Source organism: Paramisgurnus dabryanus, chromosome 17 (assembly GCF_030506205.2).
Source record: "Paramisgurnus dabryanus chromosome 17, PD_genome_1.1, whole genome shotgun sequence".
In the NCBI taxonomy this organism is placed as follows: domain Eukaryota; kingdom Metazoa; phylum Chordata; class Actinopteri; order Cypriniformes; family Cobitidae; genus Paramisgurnus; species Paramisgurnus dabryanus.
In genome coordinates this window covers 23488785-23513367 of record NC_133353.1, presented here as the reverse complement: position 1 = coordinate 23513367, position 24583 = coordinate 23488785, and the positions used below count along the sequence as shown (strand labels likewise).

Genomic DNA, 24583 nt, shown 5'->3' with positions numbered 1-24583 from the left:
CTAAGCGTGAGAGAGAGAGTGAACAGAGACGAGAGTTTTTGAGTTGCTATGCTACCAACATCTCCGTCTCATTCTCTCTACCTCCCCACTCTCTCTCTCTTTCTCTCTGATTATCTGTCCAACCTTCACCTCTCTCTTTTTCTCTCCGTATTCCTCAGTTCTTTTTCCTTCTCCTGTCTTTCATCCTCATCTCTCTCCCTCATCTTCTCACTGTCTCTTTCACACAAAGACACACACCCTTGGAACTTTCTCTCTCGGTTAAGGATGCGTGTCGGACATAGGGGTGATTTACGTGCTCTCCTGCCATTATCACTCATGTGTGTGTGTGTGTGTGTGTGTGTGTGTGTGTGTGTGTGTGTGTGTGTGTGTGTGTGTGTGTGTGTGTCTGACTTTGAGTGTATGTAAGGAGAGAGAGCGTGAAAGGAAAACAGCAATTATTCATTTAGAGGAGATCATTAGTCATACGAACCAGTCTTACCACACATACATACACACAAATGTACACATAGCTTCATTTGTTCTGTGAATGTGAGTCTATCATAAAAAGCTTTTTACAGTGACAATTTTTTACACTACTCAGACAGTTTTACAAGTGTGAGCAAGCTAACAAGAGTCTTTCCTGCTATTCTCTTAAAACACACATGTTGGCTGAGATCTGTGTTTATGTGTGTGTGTGTGTGTGTGTGTGTGTGTGTGTGTGTGGGTGTGTGGGTGTGCGTGTATGTGTGTGCGCACAGAGCCATTTGGCCATGAAGAATTGACAAGCTGTAACAGGTCAGGAAAGTGTTTCACACATACAGTCACATGGCCACACACACATGCATACAAACCGACAGACACACCTGCAAATCAACTCAAGCAATGCAAACTCACATCCGACTAAACACACACACACACACACACACACACACACACACACACACACACACACACACACACACACACACACACACACACACACACACACGCACACACACATGCACACTCATGCAGTATCTCTTACTGACAGACTGCAGTATAGAAACATTTACACACGCACACACACATTCAGTAAACACTTCCCTAAGGCTTGTGGGAGGGAAACATTCACAGGCATCAGATTTCAGCTTGGACCACAGCCAACACTCCGGCAGAAATGTGATTATAGCATCACCATTCACACACACACACGCAAGCGCACACACACACACACACACACACGCAAGCGCACACACACACACACACACACACACACACACACACACACACACACACACACACACACACACACACACACACACACACACACAATGTACTGACTCAAAATATTTTGTAGCTTACTCACAGATTCACACAAATATAAGCGAATACAGATGTAAATGGAAATGCATTGTGCAAACTGCAATAATCTGTTGCTATCATTACAAGAACACAACAAGGGAATGAATGAGATGGTCTGGTTTATGTTCATGATGAAACTGACACTGAATGTGTGAAAGAAGACCAGAGAGAGAGAGACAGAGAGAGAGAGAGCGAGAGAGAGAGAGAGAGAGAGAGAGAGAGAGAGAGAGAGAGAGAGAGAGAGAGAGAGAGAGAGAGAGAGAGAGAGAGAGAGAGAGGCAGAGTGTGTCTGGATATGAAAAAGCACACTGCCATTATAGTAGCATGACACTATCATGTGTGCGCGCGTGCACGGGTGAGTGTGTCTATGTTTATGTACATACTGTCTTTAGCTCTGAGTGCAAACACACACACACACACACACATTCACAAACTCTGTGATCCACGGAGGCGCCTCTCTGATCAATAATTTACTGAGCTGTGAGAGGGAGGAGGGATGGGGGGCAGAGAGAAAGACAGAGAACAAGAGACGAAAAAAGAGAGATGATGATGGCTGTGAAGGCATGTGTTGTACATGTGATGAAAAACACAATATGTGACAGACGTGTCTATATATGACATTTACATGCATGTAATTAAATTTAGATGCATTTAAATTTACTTTGAATTTATAACTAAAGAAGTAACTTTTTCTATTACACTGTAATTACATCAAGTAATATATATATATTATATATAGGAACAATGTGTATTTTATTTTTTCTGTAAAATTAAAAACAATGTTATTGATATATAATTAAATAAATTAATGTTACATATGCACACTATAATCTACGGTATTACTGAATTGCTTACATAAGTTGATTGTTATAACATAATGTATTAAAGTATCTATACAGTTACATAACTTACACTCTGTTCACTGTAATGCTATTTCTCATGGCTGAATATGTCATCACTGCAGAATAAATACTACTTTACTTTTTTTTTCAATATTTAGCTGTAGGTTTGCATTTTGCTGTTTGATTTTATGTGATGACATTATAAGACCACAAAATAATACTACGAGTACATAAACAAGACATCTTTGAATTGCATCGTCTTCACTGGCTGCATGCACAAACTAAACCCCATTCACACAGCACTTTGGTCCGAGAAAATTTCGTTAAATTGGCAATGAGGCTTCTGTGTGAACACAAACACGTCCGGTAAATTTTCTGGGATTGCTTCTGTAAAGACGACCTAGTAACATTGCCTTACCATCTACGGAAAGCATTCTGCGTTGAACAAGACGCAGAAACAATGCCTTAAGGGGGGTGTCTTAGTAAGGACCCACGTGTCATCGCAACCAGTTATGGTTCAGCTCTTTGACACAGGGATTTAAACGCAGATCAACATTCACGACAAGAAATGTCGACAAACTGGACTGAAGCAAAGATCAGGGAACACATGAGTGGTTTTTCGAGAGAGAAATCACGGATAATTAGCAAACTTTGGATGCGGTGGAAAAAACCTACCAAGTGCAGAACTGTAAATACGCAAAGTGTCTTTACAGGATCCTTACGGTATGTGTGCAAATTCAGATTCCGTAAAATCATTTGGCAGTGTATTTTCCGTGTATTTTCTGTAATCTCTGTGTGAAAGGGGCTTATTATTCAGAGTAGCCAGTGTAGTCAAATTCATGAATACCTCGCTTATATGAGCTGGTTCTTTTAGTGAACTGTACAAAATTAAACACTGAATCAGCCAAATAAATTTCTGTCAAAGTGATTAATGAATTCATTTCAATTTGACTCAAATTATGCTATTTTAATTTATAAATAAACTTATTATATGAACAGGTTCTGTGGTGGTGTGAATCATGAGTTGCTGTAGTGGACCTGAGTGCTCGAGTGTGGTTAGGTGTGATGGAAGACTATGTGAATGTGTGTGCGTTGTGAAGGAAGGAACCAGACACCCTGATGACTTCCTGCTAACACACTGCCATGATGAGCACTCATAACATAATGGATTTGATGAGTTGTAGTTAGTGTGCATGTGTGTGTGTGTGTGTGTGTGTGTGTGTGTGTGTGTGTGTGTAACAAGAGTGAAATACATAGAGGAGACTGTGTCCTTTAATTGACAAACATTACGAGTGATACTAGCAAAACTGTGGCAGTATTTCTTTCACATACACGTGCGTGCACATACACACACACAGCATAGATCCAGGCCACCTTATAATGATTCGGTCATGCATAATACTCCTGCAGTTTAAACAAACTCTCTACTGTCTGTCAAACGCACGTACTCTCTCGCTTTCACACTCTCTCCTCCGCACATAAAACACACATACACTAACTCTTAAATGCAACAACCACAGAGACACATATTAATACGCAAAATATGTGTATTACATCTAACACAACCACAAACAGACACACAAAAATCCCCTGGGCCATTTAACAGAGAAACAATTTCTCAGAGTTGCACTTTTACACACACATACACAAATGAACATATCAATGCAAGTACTGTAATGCATCATCAGAGGGTGAAATGATAAAGTGCGAGTTAAAACGGCTCTGTATTGTTAATGCTGTGTGTCTGTGTGTGTACATCCTCTTTCAACAGGGCTTAGATCTACAATCACACAGCCTGAGCTGGACTTCTTATGTTATTCAGGAGATAAGCTACAGTGCTCGCACACACATACTTACAAAATCTGTCTGGTCTGCAGAATCACACATTGCTTCCCTGGCAAAGCTTCAAACCATCTGCCAAAGGTCAAGGGTCAAATGAAAAGAAACCCGTACATGAAGCAATAGAGCACATACAGTACACAGACTTTTTACACACAAACATATTGTGGACATTTTGAGAACAGTCATGCAAGATCACATAAACATAAACAACAATTCATAACGGTGGTCCCAAAGTATTGTGTATGTGTGTGCGTGTGTGGACACAGACAAACACACATGGATAGAGCTGGAATACAAGACTCAATGCGAACACATTCACAGGGAGAGGAGGTGGAGCGGAGTGCTAAAATAGAGCACAGGGAGAGAAAGAGAGAGAGAGAGAGAGAGAGAGAGAGAGAATTCAAGGTGGCTTTGAGAGGCAGACAGACAGCGATGAGGCCAAGCAAAGACATCTGGCTTTACTTAATGCACTGCAGAACAAAATTAAAGTACTATCAGTGTGAGCCGATAAAACACATACACATAGATAATAAAGTCTGCTCACATTAATGAATCTCTGCATCAGACAGATGACATGACGTAATGAAGCTCTTGAGAACAATATATAATATGAATCACGGCTCTTGTATCTAAACATAACAGTCTCTGCACAAATAAACAATCCATCATAACAAAAAACATTTCCAGACTTAAATACATCTACGCACCTAGCAATACAACAGGTATAACAGGGCATTTAACACAATATATAGGATGCAAAATACAATACTATGCATAATAGTACACTGCAAAAAATGATGTGTTAATTTTTAACACATTGTGTGTGTCATGCCATTTAAGGCGTTATTTCATGTTAAAATAAATAAAAGGGACAACACAAGTTGTGTTATAAACAGTGACGGGAGTAATGGTTACAAAGTAATTCCGTTACTGTAATTCCACTACTTTTATCGGTAATAAACTTGTAACAAAGTATTTTTTTTTTTAAATCAAGTAACGCAGTTACAATTAGTGAAATTTAAATGAGTTGGTTACTCGATTTACTCTATTTTGTGATAAATGAACACTTGCAAACAAGACATTTCCGATCTAATGTTGCAGGACCGTGGTGGGCGGCACAATGAATAATAACACATTTAATGTGTTGTCCCTATACTAACACACCTGTGTTATTTTTATCTACTAACTGCAATGCTGAATGGATTAACCAGCATATAAGACTGGAACCATCAATTTTGCAATACTGTGTGTGTGTGTGTGTGTGTGTGCGTGCGTGCGTGCGTGCGTGTGTGTGCGTGTGTGTGTCTGTGTGTGTGTGTGCGCTAACACAACATTAGGTTGTAACCCATGGAAAGCTGTCAGTCACACGGCTAAGCCTGTGTTGCCACAGGGACATTGTCTAGCCAATGATGTAAAGACAAGAATCCCCAAAGACAAATGCACACAAACACTCATGTACTTACAATCTCTTGAAACACAAACACATAAATCATGAAAGGAAACAGACAGCTGTTTATATGAACAAGCTGAACCGGGTGTCATCTGTACTCTTCCCAGCTTTAAAAATATGTGATTCTTCCTTATTCTAGAAATATGAGGAATAACTTAATTAAAGACACACACAATCCAAAAGACTTAAACCTACAGGGGGATGAGTTACAAAACCATGCAGAACGAAAATCCTGTTGATGCCCACAGAGAAGAGCTTCACATCCACAAAACCACAAATGTCCCATATTAGGCAAAACCACACACATACACACAGAGGAGAGATGACATCACTACCAAATTATTCAATCAGACAAAACAAATAAAGCATGCAGACAACCCGACAAACGGCAACAATCAGACCATCTTGTTCATAATGAGCACTCATCATGAACAGATAATGCACATAGTACATTTCTAAAAACAAGCAGATAAATCTCTCTTCTATTTAAAGAAATATACCCCATTTGCCTTTTCTTTACTGAAACACATGCTTAGAGGAAGATCAGATCTCTAGCTAAGAGCTGGTGTAGGTGGAAAGCATGCCTAACCCCCACGATTACCTTTACAGTTGCACGTCATATTTGCATGACGTGCAAATACGTCATGTGCCAAAACACAGGTCTAGGGTGCAAGTAAAGATTCAGTCCAAATGAACTGTAACAGATTTACTGGCATCTACACACATTAAGTACATTTATGTAGGCTATATTCCAATGGTTCTAACTACTTTTGATCAATGAACTTCCAAATCGTTTCCATTGGTTACTGATTACTTTATGGATCATTAAAAAAACTATATTTCACAATGAGCAATGTCTAACTAACCAATAAAACATTACAAAGCTTAACATATTCAAACAACTGTAAATTCACTATAAACCTTCTATGATTTGTAGGGCTTTAGTAAGTCCCGTGACTTTTCTACACCTGAAAATCCTATTTGTAGATCTAATATCTTACTTTCCATAACCGTGGGAACCTGAATGTAGTGCATGTTAGCAAACACTGGTGGTGACACATTACAGTATTCACGTTACACATGCTATTACAGTAGCTTACAATCTTACTACATACGAATTTACTAAATGCAAACAAATTAATTATAATCTATATGTAAGTTATATCATATCTAAAACATGGATAATTACATATAGAGCCCGTTTTCTACTATTTATAGTGTTGTTTTTCATTTATAGTAACTAACTTAGTTAATTAAACCAGTACAATGACCAAGAAATGCGCAGATAAATGAAAGCCCTTGTCATGATGATCAGATCATTGAGCCTCAGTGCTGTTAGTGAAGTGAGTCATTAGGCGCTACAGCGGCAGTGCAGTAAACTGTCTCAAAACAGGTGATTATTCCCGCTGAGCTGGCTATGACCACACACACAAACACACGCATTCACACAAACAGTTGTTTTTTCTAACATAGTAACACGCCCAGCGTTCGACTCATAGTAAAAGCCGCCTTAATGTTTGTTGACTAAACAACTAACAAACGCGCCAGCTTCCAGCCATTCAACTTTCGCCTATATCTGTACTTCTGACAAACTTTTATTTCTGAAAACAATAAAAAGGAACTGAGTATAACTTATATTACCTGAATAAAGGACAAAAACTCACTATTTGTGAGAGTACGTTTTTCAAAACGTGAGTTGTGAGGTAAGTTTTACCGTTAGCGCAGATGAGTCGGTGGTCGCACGAATGACTCCGGCTCTCCAGCTCCAGCGCGAGACTCCCGCGAGCTCCAGCGACTCTCCACCGCTCGCGCACAGGCACCGCTTCCCCACCAGCTCCACCGCCATAATCTCGCAAAAGTGCGAAAAATGTCCAAAGACAACCAAAAAACTTCCTCCTACGGCAGGCTACGGTGTTGACACATTATTAAAATATGGTGAATTAATAAAGATTATTGTATGTTTGTGTACAGGGGGTTTAAATTCCCTCCGTACGTCCTCTAGCGAACGCTGATCTCTCAGTGCGCAGAGAAACTGATTTACACTGGGAGTAGTAATAGTCATTATCGCTCCCTCTCTCTCTCTCTCTTTCGCTCGCTCACACACTCTCTCTCTTTACTCACTCTCACACACGTAGTATTCATCCGCCCCCGCTAAAGCAAACAGGACGAGATGACCGCGGACAGACTTGTCCGTCCGCCAGAGTTTACTTCACTTCTGTAGTCTCCGTCAGTGCGCTACCACAAAGTAGACTAAAGTAGTCCCTCGTCTGCACTTATATTTTGAACTTGAACTTCCTATAACACTATTTTTAATATAGTTGGTTTGTTTTGCTAAAATAGATTACTTTTAACTAAAACCATTTTTTTGCAAAATGCACTGAACTACTATAGTTTAATAAAAAAGATTACAATATAAATACAGTGCACTTAAAGACGCCAATCACTATGCCATAACCTGAAAGACAATAACTCTTTACACCTTTAAATAACAAAGAAACTGAGTTGCTTTTGTCAGTAAAAATAGAGGCCTAACATTTATATCAAATGTCATTTTAAAGTATGAACAGAAACAAGCATTGGTCATTCATTTTTTTATAAGTACACTTATCTGTAATCATTTTTTTAAACATAATTTTATTATTTGGCAAAATTGCTTATACGTGGATAAAATTGACCATGAATTATTTAAAAATGACAAAGGTTGTTTTTATCACACTATAGTATATATATTTGTCATATACAAACCTGATTTACAGTGGCAAATACAGTAAATATAGTTTACCTAAAAGTTTTATCAGCAGTAAATCTACATTAACAATATTTTACAGTCTGAATACAGTTGTAGTTCTCAACAAAGGATTTACTTTTCATAAAGCTCTAACGTTATATAAAAATACTAAAGGGGTGAATCATTTCAGATAATAATTTCTTCTTCTGTAATGTTTGTAGGATGTGAGACATAGTGAATTATACGTCAATGGAATGGATAAGCATGTACATATTGCTAAAAAGAACCCACAAGCTGTTAGAGGTTATTTCAGTATCAGATGATTATATGGTGCAAGAGAGCTTGATGTCATTGGGCATGACCATTGTTGTCATGTGAATGATAAAAATAAACAGAACTTTAGGGAAGTATTCTAAGGGACCCCTTAAGGAACAATTGTTAGACTACTAATTGGAAATTAAATGTTTTTTTAATATTTCGGAAAGAAACTGTCCCTTAACAGAGAGGAAATCACATTATGAACATGAAATGTTATTTGACTGCCCTTGTATATATGTCTTTCTGGAAACGCATAAGGCAGACAATATTATTTAAGTAATCAGGACAAAAAAAACATTGGATTTTTGACGGCACAAACCTATACCCCATATACCAAAATTAACTAATTTTGAATCAAACGTGAGACAGCATGATTGTTTGTAAAAAAAATTAAATATGGTCTTGTTCTTCCTACATGAATCATAGAAAACAGCAGTAGACCGCTTCACAAATTCATAAGTCGTCGGTAATTCTGCCACCTGGTGGTCATAAGTTGCACGGACAGTTTTAACAAGTTATTTTTTGTGGGTCCGAAGACCTTTATTATTAATGCAATATTAACGAACACAAACTACAGTAACGCAAAAACAGTCTATCAAAATATGTCTCAATAACTTACAGCAGAAATATTATAAAATATAAATATAAAACATATTGAAACAAAGAATAATTAAAATATAAAAGAGAAATAAAAATATAAGCATATTAAAGAATATTAACCATGGCACAAATTCTAAATCTTAGCAATGTTTTAAACTAACAAAAGAGGAAATTATGCTAAAAATGACTTTTAATGCATTCGTTACACTATTCGTTCTTGTGGGCACTGTAGCATGATTTCTGTGATCATTTTAATATAAAAAAAGTAGTTATGTCTTTATTCATTAATCATTCACTAAATAGTTACATGTTACTAATTCATTCACTAGTCATTTTGACTGTTTACAAGTCTCACGCTGCACGTGACAGTGGGCGTTACCTCAGTGAACCTCGCCCCTCCCGTTCATTTCTTCCATTCATTTCTCATTCAGTACTTCCTGTAAAAGGTAAACAAATGGCGATCTCCACTTCGAGCCGTAAAATGACTCAAAATGTAAGCCGAAGCCGCATATTTAGAACTTCAAAATGCCCGGACAGAAGAGAAAATATAATGTTCGCTTTCCACCCGTGAGTATTTCTGTTTTTGAAGTTTTACAAGCTTTGCAAGGCCTCCAACATTGAACGGCTCAATGTTTCCTCATCCTGTTCAACTCTTGGCCAGGGACGCATCAAGAAAATCATGCAGAAGGATACCGAGGTTGGACGAATCGCTACAGCTGTACCGGTTATTATATGTATCCTTTTGAAACATGCGTATCTGCTGAAAGGGCTTGGGTTGAAGTCCAAATTTGTATAAGGAAACATTAAATTTGTATAAGGAAACATTAACAAAGACTAGTATTAATATGACAGAGGAAGTCAGAAGATATATTGCCCATGCATTTACATATTATTATTAATGTTAAGGAATAAATCCTTATTGTAAAGTGTTACCATTAACTGTTTATTCAGACTGTTTTCCATAACTGTGCATTTAGCCAAAGCTTTAGAAATATTCCTCAAATCTCTTCTCACCATGACCAGTAAAATAACCCAGTCAAGGAACAGTAGAGTGATGTCCATCAATCACATGTGAGGTTCTTTACAGGCCTGAATGCTATCTTAAATAAAAATGTCTCCACCGTTTTATAGGTATGCTTCACTCATCTGTTTTGCATTAATTCATTCATTACATTTGTAGGAAACAGTGTATTCAATCAGAGAAGCTGTTTGACTTCCTAAAAGAACTGGCAGATCAGGCCTCCGCTGCATCCACATCAGAGAGCAAAACTAAGGGCAAATGGCAGTCACACAGGTAAAGTACAATTCATCCAGTTTAACAGGCACTGAATGAGACTGTGGATCTATTAAAACGTACTTCATAGTGTTTGTATAAAAATAAATTCAGCCATTGTGATCCTGTTTTTAGAAAACGGTGGCAAAGTGTACCGTTCAAAGCCAGGTCACCCGAGAGAGAGAAGCCGCTGGAGAAATCCACAAATGATCGGGTGATCAACAGCGATTCGTCCAGTGTAAGTGGCTGAGCGAGATCATCTAGAGTAGTCTGATTATTCGTAATTTTGTAACAGACTACTTGTAGCTTTTAATCTTTTTTTAAGCTTTCTGGTATTTATAGTGAATGCCTGCTTTGTTTTTTCCAGGAATCTGAACTTTTCATTTGTCTGGAAACTCATTCACCCTGAAGAGTGAAAATGTGAGGTATTATTACAATTCAATATTATTTCTGTTAAGCATTTTGAAAAAGTCATACATTTATTATAAGAAATATAGGCTAGGTTTGTCAGGGAGGGACAATGGCAATGTGAACATGGAAGTGTGTAGTTTTGTTTAATTAGTTTATTTGTAAGTATAAAATACCTGTGTGTCATATCCATTTTTTTTTGTGCAAAATGTTAATTTTTTAAAATTCTTGTAGTTTTACTAGATCCAACAATCCCTTACACAGAGAACTGCAGTATTACTTATGAAGACCCAACATGTTTATTTTGGGGGGGGTATAATTCTTAGCCAAATATTAAATGTTTTATTTGATTTGTTGTGGTGTTAGATTGACCATGATTAATGATGTAGTTGTTGGTTTCACAACTGTGATAAAATTATGTTTTAAATTGTGTTAAGGAAGAAAATCATTTGTTTATTATATAATCGAGATATTTGGGAATTAAGCAGTTCCAGTACTTTTCTTTCAGTTGGATTCATAATTAAAACTGTAGTTTGCACTACAGTGTTTAACATGATGTTCTAAGATGCAAGTTGTAAATAATAATAATAATAATAATATAGTAATAGATATGTATTGTCTTTCTATTTGATGTAAATACAGGTCAGTGATTGTTCTAATGGTTTAAGAGATTCAGCAGCAAGCACATTGTAACCAAAATGGTAATTGTATTTTATAGTGAATGTTCTATAAGATATTATTTTATGATGTTGATATTACACAATTTTGTATAGCTATGTATTTCTACTTCTAACATAACTCCACAAATTGTGACAAAATGATATTATAAAGTATCATAACCAAAAATCTATCACAGGGTAATGCATAATCATGGCCGAATAAAATATGAGGGTGATGATTCAAAGATACTTTTATTTTTTCAAGTGATGCTCTTAGACTGGTCATAAAGTGTGATGCTGAAGATACACGTGAAAATAAATACAATCCAAAGGCTCTTTTGTGGGGCATGATTTTAGGTACCATTTTTTCTGTTACTGTATGACTATGGTGGGGGTTTTTGTGGTTTCCCTTTAAAATGTTTTACCCTAAACCCGTATGACGTGTAAAATACAGTACTTGCAGAAATACAATAATTAGAAAAGCAGAATCTAAAAATGCCCAGTTTTGCATTTTACATGGTTTTAATATAATCTGTTTGACACAAAAGAAACAGGCTTTCTGAATCTTGCATTATTTTTGATGAATAGAAATTGCTATGAGTAAAAATTACATATATATTCATAATACTATTGTGATGTTATGACAAAAAACATACAATGACAAAAACCACAAAGTCAATTTCCTTCTTTCAAACTATTTGAAGAAACCTAAGCGGTCTGAATTTTTTCTTTAATATTTCGTCTCCAAACCGTCTTCACAAAGATCAAATTTAGAGAATAGCCCCTTAACTTATCAAAACCCACCCAGTGCATACACGGCACCATTCAGCCTTGAACAAAACAGGAAGGGGACCATCAGAGATTTACCATGCTAAAATAAAAAATATATTACACACATACACAGATATTTCATATGATTCAAGTTTCTCCCTTCTGTTTTCATCTCTTTCAGTTCTGGTTTCTCAATGTCTTTCCTTTATTTACCGTAAACATCACATTCAGAAAGGAACATATTGATAATGGAGCAAAGTGATGTTTTTGTGTTTCAGTAAATCACATTCAGATCCTCTCATGTGTAGGTGGACCAAAATAAAAACAATAAAACAAACAAAACCCAAAAAAGTAGAGCCAAAACAGAGGCGGCTACATCCTGGGCTCAGCAGAGTCGTGCGCCATAGCCAAATGTCTGTTTAATAGCATGGCAGTAGTACCTCCGCCAACCGTCTCGTGTTCGTTCCTCTTCGCTCTCGGGCACCGCTCGACAATCAATTTTTAACTCTGTCTCATTACCCTTGTCTGTAAACGTCAATGTCACTGTCGCGTAGTGCTCTGAAATGAGAGAAGGACAGACGGCAAGTAAGTAATGTGCAGAGGTTCAGACTAAACTGTATGTGTAAAAGGCTAATAAATTATTCTTTAATTATTCGTCAAGTGCAATAAAATCAATGTTTGAAAGTGCATTTAACTTTTTCCCCGACAGAATTTTACAATATATCAAATTAAAGAACAGACGCTCCGCTTATAAACAAACAAAAAAGTTTCATCCTATCTTCATTTGTTCTCTTTAATCACCTCTCAAATTTTGAACAATAAGCTGAGATAACTGCATTTATGTAAAGGACTTTTGTTAGAAATCACAGTGTCTCACAGCGATGATTAAACCATATAGAGTTTTTACTGTTTTTGAATCCATGGATGCTTTAGTGTTTTACAAGTTGGGTAAGATCGCCACCTAGATGATAAATAATAGTGGAAATATGGATTGCCGTAAAAACTTGTCATTGGCAGAAAAGCGTTTTCTCCTTATTGACGAGAAAACTTTAAAGTTAATGTACAAACTGTTATACATAACATACTTCTATTGCTTTTTCCGAATTCACTCATATTATTAAACGGCATTCTAAAATGTTTGATTCTGATTGGACAGTTGCGACATTCCAAGATATGTTATTCCAAGATAACAACTGCCTGAAAGTAATAACAAATGGTAACCCGGATGCTGCAAATTATTTTGAGAGGTACAGTTTAATAATATTCAACAAAATTTAATATAAATTTGTATTTTAATAACATATTACATTACATTATACACTCCTGAACAAGGAAAAACAAGCCTGTTTGAGTTTAAATGCAGTTTTCAATAAATTGCCTACTTTCTACTTTTTGTCTCTTGCTTCTGTTTCTTCTTTTGGGATTTTAAAGAAGTACTTACAACCTGGTTATGATCCACTAGTGCAAAATGCTTTTTTCCTGATCTTAAGATTTTGATCAGGAGTGTATTTCAAATTATCAAACCAAATAGTCTTGTCTTATCTTTAAACCGAAAGTAAACAGGTTTTCCTTGTGGAAGGTCTGCATTCGTTAAAAATGAGCAAATATAAAATTTCAAATCAATATTTAATGTTCCTTACCTTACTTTTTATGTTAATATCCGTGTAATAAGCAGGATAATGCACAGGCAGCAGGTTGTTATAATAAAAATTTATTTCTGAGAAAACAACCTGCTGCCTATACATTATCCCAAAAACTGCTGGATTGACTATAGTGTGAACAGGAAACAGACGAGATTCCAGACCTCTGTATACATAAATGTAAATGTATACTGTAATGCTCATGTTGCTCATTAACCTCATGATGGCGAGTCTCTCAGACACTTACTACATTACTGTACAACCAGTGTACATTTACTAGACTACACCGTCTGAACAAACTGATCTGTTGTCCTTCATTTACAAAATGATAATGAATTTGTGTTTAGAAAGAATAAGGATGGACTGTTTTTTTACCGCAAGGCCATGAGTTGAACCTCCATTTCATGACTATCTTCTCCTCTGGCACCTGTCCAACCAAGAGCACATTGTTTTTAGAATAAAAACAGTATAAAAATTATTACATTATTAAATCCAAGCAACTATAACATAGCATCAGCTGTAACAATAGGAAGTCTCACCAGCTCCTGGAACTCTCCGTTCACATTTCCGTCCAATAGGCGGAATTTACCACCTCTCTCAGGATCAACCATAGCACCGGTGCGTGTGAAAGCCTGTACCATCTGTAACACACATTTCACTTTAGTCTTCTTCATGTCATAAAACCCTAATGCATTTTACAGCAAGTCCCAAAACATCAGTTAGCATATGTAAATTTTTTACACAGTTGTTTCTCCTTTATTACGGCGTTAATGCATTGATTTAGTTTAGCATTATAGCCATACCAGTCAGTTTATCTTATTTATCAGTTCATTTATAAACCAAACCCAAAGCAGAGGTTTAACCAAAAAAGTAATTTGCATTCCAAACAAGGTGAAATTGAAGCGTCACCAAAAAACATGTCCCCAATGAGTGAAACTGCACTTTTGACATTCATAGAAATGTTAATGCGAACATCTTTGCACATTTTTATTAACAAATTATTGCAAAAGTGCATTAAAATGCACTTTGAAGAGGAGTAAAAACTGCTGTTGCACAAATGCACACTTCAAAAGGAGTAGTTCACCCAAGAATTACAATTTTGTCATGAATTGCCCTCATGTCATTTTGCAACCTTTGTTCATCTTTGGAACACAAATTAAAATATTTTTAATGAAATCAAAGAGCTTTCTGAGCCACCATAGACAGGAAAGCAACTCACAACTTTCAAGGCCAAGAAAGCCAACTATGGGGGTTTAAAAATATTTTCATTTCTGAAAATAACAGAAGATCGTATGGGTGTGGAGCTGTGAGCAATTCATGACAAAACTTTCATTTTGGAGTGAACTAATGCTTTAAAGGGGACATTTCACGAGACTTTAAGACGTCAAATAAATCTTTGTTGCATATGTGAAGTTCTATCTCAAAATACCATATAGATAATTTATTATAGCATTTAAAAATTGCCACTTTGTAGGTGTGAGCAAAAATGTGCCATTTTTGGGTGTCTCCTTTTAAATGCAATATTCAGTATTATCCCCTTCTGACATCATAAGGGGAGCCAAATTTCAATTACCTATTTGCAAGTGCAGATAATGGTGTACCAAAACCATTATCTGGGTTGATCTTTTTCACTTTTTCTAGGTTGATAAAATCACTGGGGTCTCAATTAAAAAAAGGGACCACCAATTATGCTGGACCATAAAGTTGAAACAATTTGTCTAAGAAAATGCAATATGAAACAAGATCTGTACATCTTAAACGAATACAGGCACAGGTAACCTGCAGTTAGAAGATGCTCTTGGGCTAATGGCCCGCCAACTGTAAGGACTGCAGCTTGCTGTGTTTAACTAAAAAGGAAAAACTCACTTCTTGGTTAAGAAAGACCCTGTAAAGCTCTTCTGGTGAGGCGAGGAAAGTGTCCTTCAGTGAAAACTTGCAGGTGGGGATCTTCACTCCTGTGTTGGGAGCTGGAGAAGCAGCGGTAGATGAGCCGATCTAAAACAGACAATTACACACAAATATGAAGAGACTTATTTTGATGTGCATGCATTTTTTGTTAGTTCCCTTTTTTTTACTATATAGCATTTAATTTCCCTGCATCAAGCGTAGGAAGTGTTAAATGACACATTTGAGGGCAAGTAAATCATGAGGTAATTTTCAATTTCGAGAACTAACGGTTCTTTAAAGGTGTAATGTGTTTTTAGCGGCATCTAGCAAACAAGGACAAACATGTTGTCATCCGATAGAACATAGCCTACTGTAGAAACGTGACCGCGTCTTTCATGTAAAGAGACCCGAGGTGTATGTAGACAAAAACGGCTCATTCTAAGGTAATAAAAACAATACAGTTTATTATGTTAAGTCTTTATACACCACTGATAATTAAGTTGTGTATATTATATTGCATTTCTGTCAAGAGTTCCTTCTTAAAGTCACACAATGCACCTTTAATTTTTCTGTCATTGCTTCTTATTAAATACAAGCAACTGTTTTAAACCTAGTTTTTTATATTAAGGGAGTTTTTATTCATTTTACTCATTACCCCAATGAATAACATGTTTGTGTGTAATTAAAAAATACAGGTTTTAAAAATGTTTTGTTTTTTAAATAAAAAAGGGTACATACTTTTTCCTGGGTGAAATGTTAATTACCATGAATAGCAATGTAAACGTAACTACCTCACCCTCATGCAAAATCTAACATTAAATAAAACTTTCAATATAAAAACATAATATTTACATAATGAACATAACATCTAAGGAACCCTGCAACAGCATCTTGACGACTGCGACACGCTGTATAGTGTGTAGAATGGGCTGCTGTTTAGAGATGGACACAGAAAGTTAAGAGCAAAATGATGAATATCATCAGCATATTGAATTGTTTTAGCACTTTGATTAAGAGGCTGTATCTATCAAGCTATTAAAACAACAGTATTTAAATAGAAAAAGTAACTATATTTAAATATAAAAGGCAAATAATCAACATAAAGAGTTAGGTAAACACTCAACAATTCATTGCATATATTTTTGCTAAATTTGTCGCAATGTAGCCCACTTTCCAAACCGTTTAACGCGGTTATGTAATGCTAAATTAAAAACGACCAATAGCGTTACCAAAAGAACCTCCTTTTGAATACATAAATATTAATAATCTGTTGCGTAATATCATTGCGGCTCCTGCAGCCATGTTACAGCACAAAAGTCCTTGATTATTATGCCAGAATGAGAGTATAGGTACTAGCCACATCTGACTAGAAAATCGCAACTTTTCATTTTCCGTCGGTCTTAGTACACAATGTAACTACAGAAGAGTCAAGTTTTAAATAGGAAAAATATCGAAACTCTTTGGTTATTTTACAGGTGCGATGCTAATGGACTAATTGGATTATATGGATCGTGCTAAGCTATAATAAAAGTCAGACCAGAGATCGGCTGAATGGATTCCAAAACGGTAAGAATCAAATGTCTAGAGGAGCTAGAAAATGAGCATATTTAAAAAAAAATAGTGGAGTGTCTCTTTAAAGAACTTAAAACATATTTACGAGAAATAATTAACGTGGATCTGTCATCTCACAGTACTGTTTGAATAAGAATTTGCTGTACACCAGAGTCAAATCATAATGTCAAGTAAAAAAGTGAACCAATTCAAGTGCCAGAAAAATGTACTGGCCAATTGAAAAAAATTATCAGCCAATGCCGGAAAAGCCAAATATGAGCCGTTATATCGGTCACTGCAATATATTAGTTTATCAAAAAATACTTGTTTGTTAACCTAAAACTTATTTTGGTCATTTAACCAAAACCCCATTCAATTCATTGAGAGAACCAGAAGACCTAAAATCAGGGTTCCCACACCTTGGTTAACTTCAAATTTAAGGTCCAAAATTCGCAAACAGAAGACATAAGCATTTAAAACTGACAGTTTTGCCCACACTTTAAAGGAACACGCCCACATTTTGGAAATTTAGCTTATTCACTGTATCCCCCAGAGTTAGATAAGTCCATACATACCTTTCTCATCTCCGTGCGTGCTGTAACTCTGTCTGACGCAGCCCCCGCTAGCTTAGCTTAGCACAAAGACTGGAAGTGAATGGCTTCAGCTAGCAAACTGTTTCCTATATGTGACAAAATAACGCAAACATTTTCCTATTTATATGTTTTGATTTGTGCTGCGAGCAAATCACTCCGCCCAGGTAGCAGTTCTTCACCTTGTGAGAATATAGTTCCCAGTATGTATACTGTTAAAAGATGTCTGTGTCTCATATAACCTTGTTATTTGTACACGGTGTGACTATACAAATCACAACACATAAATAGGAAAATGTTGACGTTATTTTGTCACTTATTGGGAGCAGTATGCTAGCTGAAGCCATTCACTTCCAGTCTTTGTGCTAAGCTAAGCTAGCATGGGCTGCGTCGGATAGAGTTACAGCACGCACGGAGATGAGAAAGGTATGGACTTATCTAACTCTGGGGGATACAGTGAATAAGCTAAATTCCCAAAATGTGGGCATGTTCCTTTAAAAAAAGTCTAGAATTTGATGGCGTCATTCTACACTGCACAGGGAACAATATGGATTTTTTTCTCCAAAAAAATCTTGCGCAAAATAGATTCAAGCACTTTCAATCACCTGTACCCATGTATATTAATTTTTAAAAACTTTCCAAGGCCTTGAATTTTTTCCCAGATTCACAAGCTTTCAAGGACCCGTAAGAACCCTGTAACATGCTAATTCGCTTCTAGGTTTTGCTTTCAAAATGTGTCATCCCTGCAGGTCTTTATTATGGCCGTTTACATTTAGGTGGCTTTTCTTGTGTAGTGTAAGCAATTTAGTGCATATATTTTTATCTTCAATGACGCCTGCTATGAACAGCTGTGCTTGCAGAAGGGCAGGATTTTGTGTGCATGAGCATTGAGTTCGGACTGCCTCAGCTCCATCTGAGCTGTTCTAAAATGAACTAGACACTCATTACTACGGATTCCTAGAGCTGGGCAAAAAAAAAAAAAAAAAAAAAAAAAAAAATCGCCTGCAATTCTCATGCATGTATCTAAGCAAAATCGCGTTCGTAATCGGAGACGATCTTCCACGATTATAAACACGATTTTGCCTTTCGGAATCTGAGAATAGTAGGCGATTTTTTTTTCGCCAGCTCTACTGTGTCCTATGTAAAACGTCCTTTAGTCTGGTTTAGGTCATGACACCCAGACAGGGTCAGTGTTTCGTAGAAACATATAGATGCCAAGTGGTTCCTTTCAGTAAGGTGACAGAATGATAACTTGCCCATTGAATTACATTTAGTAACTATTAACGCTTACCTGAGTTTTATTTGACTTGGTTGGTGCCTGGGCTGTCTGCTGTTTTGTCATACCATTGGCTGTGGGCAAAATCATCCCCTGTGTGAACTCTGAAATGGATCAAAACAAATAATAGCAATTCATATCCCCTACAGACAATAAAATAAAGACTATTAAAACTCCTCGCAATATGATGCCTACTGTCGCTTTGTTGTGACTGACCTGATTTGAGGGAATCCACGTAGTTGGAGAGAGCTGTACGAATTTTATCTGCTCCATCTTTCCTCATCAGAGAAAGCAATGCTGTATCAGGTTCATCTTTACAAAGACTCACGCTGATCTGTGTGTGACATAGAAAAAATTCTTTAAACTACAGGACAAATTCTCTCACTTACATAATAGAAAAAATACTTGGCATGACTCGTCAATACCATCAAATAACAAGAATGCAAATTGGATATCCTGCTCCATTTAAAAAAAATAATTATAATAAGACAAATGTTTGATTTTAACAATGTACATTTAAATATATAACTAAGAACTAATTGTAGCTTTGGGGAAATGAGTCTTCTTTAAATGTATAAAACTTTGAGGCTGGTCATGCCAGTGTACAACTATAACTTACATCAAGATCATCCATGTCATTTTCATCTGAAAGGTTTGGAACTTCAATGTTTCCCTTGTATTTGATGCCCGATTTCGATGTCCCTGTAGAGATGGGAACCCCCAAAACATAAATAAGTCACTGTATAATACACAAGGGTGCAGTTTCATCTGTTCAGGGTTCAGAGTAATCCAGAACTAGGCCTTAGTTATATTTGGACATTTAAGTCGTTTTTGCAAACAAACCTTACAAAAAACTGTAAAACAATGGCACTGATATAGGGATGCACCGATACCACTTTTTTGGAATACGAGTACGAGTACTTGAATTTCAGTACTTGCAGATACCGAGTACTTAATAAAAAAAACATGATTTAAATTTACAGGTAACAGCTTTAGTCATATAATTTAACAAAAAACAAAGGACTAGTCTTCCAGTTTGTTGTAAACTCTGCCTCTATGGACAACACAAGAGGCATTAACCCCTTACACGCCACTCAAACATAGACATTTCTCAGACCGTGGTATCGATTCCAGGTATCGGGGGACTTTTAACGAGCACTTTAGAAAATGTGGTATCGAGGCCGATACCAGTATCTGTATCGGTGCATCCCTACACTGATATATGTTAAGATATGCCACAAGTTGTTTAAATTAATGCAGCTCAAACATGCATTTTAATCTGGTACTAGGATAAGACCTGTCAGGGAAACGTCCGCTTTTTCTTTCGGCTGAAACCCAATAATGACGTTTTTTACAGGATTTATAGACAAACAGTAAGTTAAATAAATAAAAATGCTCTCTTTAATCCCAACAAATAAGTGAATGGAAATTAAACTGAGTATTAGCTGGAAATGAGTTGCAACATAACAATTAGGGATGCATCAAAATTTTGGCCACCAAAAAGTCATTATTGGGTTTCAGCCGAAAGAAAAACCGCCTCAAAATTTTAAGGTAAATAGTACTGTGCTTCTCATATTAGAGGAAGATTTTTCCACCACTAAATTATCGGTGCCGATTAATCAGCACCGATAGTTCATTCGTGGAAAATTCAGCGATTTGCAAAAATCAATGCAGATAGTTGTTTGGAGTGGTATCAATAGCTTCATATCTTTATGAAGTCATTAGTTTCCTGACTAGATGCTGCAGTAGAGAAACAACAGCAGGAATGTACATTTGTCGTCAAGGCTGACAGGACACTAATAACAGTAGTACCTCAAACAGTTACAGAAAAATTCATACAGATAAATCCAACCCAAATGTCATGATTATTACCATATATTTGCATTAGTTTATATTTAGCTGGTTTATCGTTGATTTAGTCGGCTAAGCTGCATATTTTAAGTTAATAGAGTAAGAAAGCGAACTATATGCAACTGTCGGCTACATTAACATATTCAGCAATACATTTTGAAAAAATAATCATTAAGTATTAAAACAGAATCAAATAAAGTACAAGACTACACAGATAATATGTATTTATGTCATTTAAAATGTATCCAGTGCGAAGCATTTGCTTCAATACTTAATATAATTATTATTTTTTTATTTATATATTAATTTAGCACATTTTCATAGTTCAGTACTGATGCTTTATTACTTTTGGAATTTTTTTGCACTGTTTCACTTCAAGTGTATCCATTTTTAAAAACTATCGGTCGATTAATCGGTTATCGCCAAGTATGGACAAAGAGTATAGAAGCACAAGAGGGGAAACTCAATAGAACGTTCCATTGCAACACCAGTGCCCAGCAGCAGCCCCACGAATCTGCCATTTTGGAATGAAAGCGACTCGAGAGTCAACTAGAAGTGATGGCAATATCAGCTACTTTGTACATTAAAAGATCAAATTCAAACTGAATGATGATAACACAGAATAACATACAATCAGACCAGTGATCATAATCCCTTTTTACAGCTTATTTTCAGATATTTAGACAACTCTTCCACTTTTATATAGGCTAATTTTACATACAAACATACCGACATAAACTCATCGACACATAAAATTTTGGCTCCATATACATACACATACACATACACACATATACATCTGAATTGCTCGAAATGAAGTAAAAAAAAAAACACAGCCACTGTCCAAAAGTGGCAATTATAGGATAACAGACAGAGCAATGCATCATGTTCTATAAGATTATCATGTTTGTAGCGGGATCCAGGGGATTAATATGTACAAAATATATTTCATATCTAGTGGAGTTGGTCACTAATAATAGTAGTAAATGTGTAAAGTAGCATAAAATAGAATTACATTATAACGCAAGAAAAAACTACCTCAAATGTGTTTCTATTTAATGATTGGATTCCACAACTGATAACAACACAACACATACATACAAGACAATACAGCATTTCGTGTAGGTGTAGCAGGTGAACAAAATTTTAATGTAAGAAACTTACTATCGCGCTTCTGATTTGGCTGTGAGATTCGCTGAGAATGAATTGAGAATGAATTGGCTGTGAGAATTTTCATTCCAAAATGGCGGCCGCGCAACTGAAGCGCCACCTAGTGACTGTTGCCAAAAACGAATGAGAGTTTCCCCTCTTGTGCTTCTATACTCTTTGGTATGGACCAACCTAGTTATCAGTAAAATCCACTATCGTTCAACCTCTATCTCAGATTTCATTCTCATTGCAGCCGTTACAGCACTACACAGAAAGATGTAATTTTGACAGCTCTGTGCAAATACTTAAAATAACAAACATGTTCTTTGCCATACGCCAATGTCCGTGCTTTAGTGTGGCTCTAGCGTCAGAGATCACGCAAATTGACTCACATTTTTTTTTGTCAAGTTCAAATCATCCTACAAAACACAACAGGCAATCAAAAAAGTGGTTAATGTACATTGGATTTGTCAGTAATTAATGATGAAGTGCACAGTTTTCAGTAACTTGCTGGACTGTTATAAGTAAGGTGATGACATCGCCTAAGCTCATTTCAAGCCTGTTGACATAATGCTATGTCTTGCTTGCTGTTCTCATTAAAATGATTGTGTATCTTATTGTATTGAAAAGGCTGTTAAGTTTTGCTGCATTACTTTACTACTGTTTTTTATATAACAGTTTTCTACAACTTACATCATTACAAATCTTCTTTTTCTGTTTGTTTAATTTTTGGGAGGAACAGGTCACTATTAGCAATAATTTCACTCCAGTCTTCTTACCTGTCCAGGCGGCCTTCAGATTCCATTCATAGAAGAAGATAAGCTTTCCTTTCCGGTTGTTAATGGATGCTTCTCCCTCTAACTTGCTGACCTCCGTGACCTCACACTTGCCTTCTTCAGCCTCCACCTGAACCCCCATCAGTAGTTCCTTGAGCTTTTCTGATGACCAGTTTGTGGCGTCCCTCTCCGTCCTACCAATATAAGGAACATCCATCAATAATAATAATTTACTTTAAGCTAAAATGAATCCTGTATGTCATCTCTAAAGAAAGTGCAAGAGATTGAAATAGTGAGATTTTTTAAATTTGTAAATAGTACTTAGTGGTCAATTCTGTTCCTCTAGCTCAGCTTTGTGTACCCATTTTTTGTTAGAAGATTCCCATTAGTTTCATTAAATTTTTTTATTATTTTGGATGGCATTTATCTAAACCTCTATATAAAAGGAGTTGCTGTCAAACACGAGGACTAAATACTTTGTTCTTAAGAAATTAAAATGCCGTCTTGGCTGACAGGCTTCATTCTAACTGCTCAATTGCAGGAAACGACAAAAACGTCAATGAATCTTGCAAAAACTAAAATGACAATAAATACCATTTTATAATTTTTAAAACCCGGTTAAATCATACACAAAAATACATTGAGCAGCAGATCGAGGTGAAAACCATCTTATGAATCATTAAGCATGGCATGATCAACTAACGTTAACCACGATGCTAACTAGACCGGTTCCCTAGACATACAGCGGCATTTCAGATTAAACAAACACAAGACAAAAGACTTAACCTACAACAAACAAACTGTTTAATTTGCCCTAATATATTTCCAAATATCTTTTTTATAAGGCGATTTACAGAAGACAGCCCTCCTCAGTGGCCAGTTAACTTTAGCATGTTAGCATCAAGATGGCTTAGGTAACTGTGTGTGCGTGAGGCAGCATGACACCGGCAGAGTCTTACCAGTGCCAGTTGTTGACATTTGTAGCATCCGCTCTCTCCTCCACGATCCAGCGAGGGTCTCCTTCTCCCCACTTTGCCATAATAAATCGGAGTTAATTCAGATATTCAGCTGGAATTGAATAAACCAGGAAGCGTTACGTATTTGACACCGGTACGACCAGCTCGCTTCTGGAAACCTCTCGACTGCTGCCGCTGATTTTGTTGCCCGTAGAAATTACTGGAAGCGGAATTGAGTCACAGGCAAAGAGCTCCGTGCAGAAACAGGACAGTTTGGATTAAGGTTCCGCTTGAGACGAAGCTGACGCTGTAGATAGGGCACTGTTTTGGTTTTATTAAATAACAAAAAGTGACAATTCTTTAGTCAACCATACTATTTATACGGACAGTCCCACGTTCAGGGCGTGTAGTGCGTTGTGTGTTGGGCTAGATTTTTTATTTTATAATAGAGGTTTGCAAGATTATATCCGAATGCCATGACAACGACTTCACATGATTAGTTTTGCTCTCTGTCCTCTGCTCATTAAAATCATCTTATGAAGTTATAAATAATAACCAAACTTAATGCGCTTTTAATGGCGAGCTATTATAAGTTTATAAGTTGAACTGAGCTGTCACTGACTGCAAATAAAACAAACACATGGAGGTAAGCCGACGTCGAAGGTCACTGTTCAGCTCGTACAGCTAAAACACACT

The 24583-nt window shown here is 36.5% G+C and overlaps 3 protein-coding genes across 5 annotated transcripts in view; 1 reads left to right on the top strand and 2 right to left on the bottom strand.

Annotated features, from left to right (window-relative positions):
* jmjd1ca (jumonji domain containing 1Ca) overlaps positions 1-7493 on the bottom strand; it is a 53920-nt gene extending 46427 nt beyond the window's left edge. The window contains exon 1 of the mRNA XM_065288591.1: positions 7169-7493. Coding sequence (XP_065144663.1) covers positions 7169-7300 — 132 coding nt within the window. The 5' untranslated portion in view covers positions 7301-7493. The remainder of the gene's footprint in view (positions 1-7168) is intronic.
* A 2031-nt stretch (positions 7494-9524) lies between these two features.
* On the top strand, positions 9525-11774 carry LOC135778144 (dr1-associated corepressor). Of its 3 annotated transcripts, none has more exons than XM_065288595.1 (7): positions 9525-9667; positions 9762-9834; positions 10078-10171; positions 10281-10394; positions 10509-10611; positions 10741-10793; positions 11016-11774. In XM_065288595.1, exons 1-6 carry the CDS (start codon positions 9626-9628, stop codon positions 10780-10782), a joined length of 468 nt encoding a protein of 155 aa, XP_065144667.1. In that variant the 5' UTR covers positions 9525-9625; the 3' UTR covers positions 10783-10793; positions 11016-11774. The 3 variants fall into 3 exon arrangements, with proteins under 3 accessions (XP_065144667.1, XP_065144668.1, XP_065144666.1); XM_065288596.1 differs by having other exon boundaries at positions 10741-10798; positions 11424-11774; XM_065288594.1 differs by having other exon boundaries at positions 10741-10798.
* ahsa1b (AHA1, activator of heat shock protein ATPase homolog 1b) lies at positions 11674-24147 on the bottom strand. The gene is made up of 9 exons (XM_065288593.2): positions 23891-24147; positions 22935-23125; positions 19775-19857; positions 19372-19489; positions 19171-19259; positions 15718-15846; positions 14391-14492; positions 14227-14278; positions 11674-12769 (listed from the first exon to the last, which is right to left on the bottom strand). Exons 1-9 carry the CDS (start codon positions 23968-23970, stop codon positions 12597-12599), a joined length of 1017 nt encoding a protein of 338 aa, XP_065144665.1. The 5' UTR covers positions 23971-24147; the 3' UTR covers positions 11674-12596.
* Between the last annotated feature and the right edge of the window lie 436 nt (positions 24148-24583).